Consider the following 3,267-nt stretch of genomic DNA (forward strand, 5'->3'; position numbering starts at 1 on the left):
GAGAGGCGGGGCGGCGACGGGGCGAGAGGCGGGGCGGCGACGGGGCGGCGACGGGGCGAGAGGCGGGGCGGCGGCGGCGATTGGACCGAGAGGCAGGCGGCGTGCGGGGAACGAGCCTGGAGCGACGCGGGGTAGGTCCGGCCCAGGATAAGTCCCAATAAGCTCCTCCCTGAGAGTCTTATTTGATAAGTCCCAAATCACCACAATAAGTCCCAATAAGTCCCTTGTGTTTCGTTTAGGTGGGACTTATAGGGACTTTTTTAAGTCCCTAAACCAATAAGTCCCTGGAAACAAACACCCTCTAAGTCCCTGGAAACAAACACCCTCTAAGCTTTCCATCTTATAGTGGTATTTAATAATATTTTCTCTAGAATCCTTTTGTTGATAAGAAACTAGTCATGACATAGTGAAATACAACAGAATCCTAGTTTAGTCAAAATCATAATGCATACCTTCTAGAGTGCAGTTATCCTTGTCAATATCAGCAACATCAGCACATTGATCAAGAGTTTCTGCTTTGGATAGTTCCTCGTATACAATATGTGGGTAAATCTTGCTTGTCGAATCAACCCACTACAAAACACAATCAAATCAAGTTACAAACGGCCAACTAAGTGAAAGGATTATGATATAGATTCACAGTACGTACCAAAATCAAAACATACACATAAACGTTCATCATAAACAGTACCTTGGGTAGTTCGGAGGCCCCCCTGATTGATGATGTCCTCCATCCAACAATGTCTTAATCAATATCAGTTATGGAAAAACCTCAAGAAAAAGCTTACTTTTACAGGCTTATTTAAGGATTAAAGGATACGGTCGTAACCAACATTGGAGTATGCAACTCTTCGCTGAAATGCTTGCAAAGCAGATCTACAATAAGAAATCCGTAAGCATGAAAATGTACAAGTATTCACAATCCAAGCACATAGAGGCAGTTGGCAGACAAGCATACATGAACCGTAGGTCCTCACAATCATCCACCATAAGTTGCAACAACGGAGGCTTTCCATCATCATTATCAGTAAGAAATAGGTGCTTGCCGGTTCTTCTGAATATGAAGTGAATGATGCAGCACGCAAACTTTTCTATCGCAGTAACTCCAAAAAGGAAAGGAACCTGCATATTGGTTTTAAAAAAACATCAACGTAAGATGGAAATATTATACAATTTCTCCTGTTCTGAATACAGTAACATAAGATAAAATTAAACCACTACCTGTTTGTTTCCTCTAGAACCAAGATGTGGTGATGCAACAGTTATGAAGTTGACTGCATCAAGCCCATGTATATTGCCTCTGTTGCTGTCTCTCAAACTTTGAGGAGAATTTTCAAGTGATTGTCCAGGAGGCCTATAAAGTCTTCCGATGGCATATCTTGCAACCAATCCTCCAACGGAATGCGCAACAAAAGATATCTTTGTTATCTGTGGTCTTTTGTTGATTTCTTCGATAACCTGGCTTGCTAGATTTTTGTCATTAAATTGGGGGAATGAAGACATAAAGCACAGAAAGGAAGATGAAAAATGGAAGATGCGTAATGAAAAACTAACCTCTTGTGCCAACCGTTCACCCATCACATCAATGCCATCTAAAGTTAGCTTGTGCATGTTGCTGTTACTACCTACAGAATTAACATATCATTGGACTACCCACAAGGAAATATTCATAACCCAGAAAGAACTTCCATACTGTAAAAGAAATAGGCGCCGAATGACTTCAATTGCAATAATGGAAGTACAGGAGAGAGGAAATCTATTGTTATCTGCCACAATAGTTTTTTCTTATTTCATGGTGAGATTATGTGATCTATGTGTGGTAATGCAATAGCTCACTAAACTTAACAGTTGACACCAATAAGAAAGGCGATGAACACGCAGGAGTGAGTAGACCTTACAATGAACTATGACTCTGCCTTCTAGCAACTTATGGAATTGCTCGGCTCCATATTTCCAATCGGCTGTGCTGTACGAATAGCGAGAGAATTATCAATACAAGGGGGAAATGCCAAAGTAGCAACAGCTTGATCATTCATAGTTGCACTATAAATGTGTGGATGCATTGGGTGAAATAGTAAAACTTCTTAAATTCAGCAAGTTGGGCACTCTGAATTCATTGATACAGGGACCTAATTCTGCCTGCTCTGCTGAAAATGCCAAACCACCGAATCCGTGTGAACCACATGGCATGAAGCGATGCCCCATCTCGATCTAGTCTGCTACCATGATATTCTATAAGTCGTCAAATTATTCCATTTTATTGTCAAAAAGTAAATATAAACTTGGAGCTCGCCCATGCTCATCTCTTACTATACCAACCAGAATTCAATATGTTGAAGCAAAAGCATATCAGATAACTATCGATCGCAAATCCGCAAAGCTTTCGAGGCAACCGAAAGGTCCGCATAGAAAGGAAAAAAACGTACGTGTTACTACGAGCATCGAGCAATTTAGGAAGCCAAATTACTTTTCTTTCCTGAAAAGTGAAGCCAAATCACGGGAGAAAACAGAGAACAAGATCGACGCCGGGGCGCCGCAGGAGGCCCGCAAGCTTAGTAAGTATAGGCACGCACCTCCCGATGATCCCGTGGACCATGATCACCAGGTGGTCGGCCCCGCCTACCGCCGGCGCCGGCGCTGCCGCCTCCTCCTCGGGCGCCGCCGCCTCCCGGCAGTCTCCGCCTGCCAGGTCGCCCATTTAACTAGCCGCCCGCCCGCCCGCGCAACACGAACGCACGCACACGCCGCGCGCAAAGGGGGCCGGAGGTGGGTGGAAGGGATAGAGGGCAGAGGCGCTGCTCGGGGCCGGGGAAAGGGGCAGAGTGTCTTATAGGGCGGGCGAATCGCGACTCCGCGTGTACGCCAACACGAAACGGGCGAGAGCGGAGACGGCTTGTGATTGGAGGCGGAGGGTGACAGGTGGGGAAGACGATGCTGACGGGGACCGCCTGTCTGGGACGAGCGGAGCGTTGGGGGTAGGCGTGGCGGCCTAATCCGAATGGCAGAACGCGCCGCCGGAGAACCATGGAAGCAAGTGCAACCACCGGCAGACGGCGGAGGATGGTCGACAGAATCGCCTGCTTCTACATGTGGTGCTTGGCTTTATCTTCTGTTTTTCTTTTTCTTTTTTGGGAAGACCTTCTTTTCTGATCTGTCTTCAAATTTACCCGTGAACATAAACAAATTCTTTAGTCGTCCAATAAAAATGATAAACAAAATTGAGCACACAATTACCATGATCCACAAACATAGAAACATGGTATTGTT

At 45.4% G+C, this 3,267-nt stretch overlaps 1 protein-coding gene across 4 annotated transcripts in view; it reads right to left on the bottom strand.

Annotated features, from left to right (window-relative positions):
* LOC119323023 (putative lipase ROG1) overlaps positions 1-3,010 on the bottom strand; it is a 5,538-nt gene extending 2,528 nt beyond the window's left edge. The window contains exons 1-8 of one of the 4 annotated variants that reach the window (XM_037596579.1): positions 2,574-2,993; positions 1,899-1,966; positions 1,555-1,625; positions 1,222-1,458; positions 959-1,122; positions 821-876; positions 692-744; positions 453-573 (exon numbers count right to left, since the gene is read on the bottom strand). In XM_037596579.1, coding sequence (XP_037452476.1) covers positions 453-573; positions 692-744; positions 821-876; positions 959-1,122; positions 1,222-1,458; positions 1,555-1,625; positions 1,899-1,966; positions 2,574-2,698 — 895 coding nt within the window. In that variant the 5' untranslated portion in view covers positions 2,699-2,993. Of the gene's footprint in view, positions 1-452; positions 574-691; positions 745-820; positions 877-958; positions 1,123-1,221; positions 1,459-1,554; positions 1,626-1,898; positions 1,967-2,573 lie in introns of all 4 variants that reach the window. The other 3 variants (XM_037596580.1, XM_037596582.1, XM_037596581.1) reach the window with 3 other exon arrangements.
* Positions 3,011-3,267: the final 257 nt, after the last annotated feature.

This window comes from Triticum dicoccoides, chromosome 6B (assembly GCF_002162155.2).
Source record: "Triticum dicoccoides isolate Atlit2015 ecotype Zavitan chromosome 6B, WEW_v2.0, whole genome shotgun sequence".
Classification (NCBI taxonomy): domain Eukaryota; kingdom Viridiplantae; phylum Streptophyta; class Magnoliopsida; order Poales; family Poaceae; genus Triticum; species Triticum dicoccoides.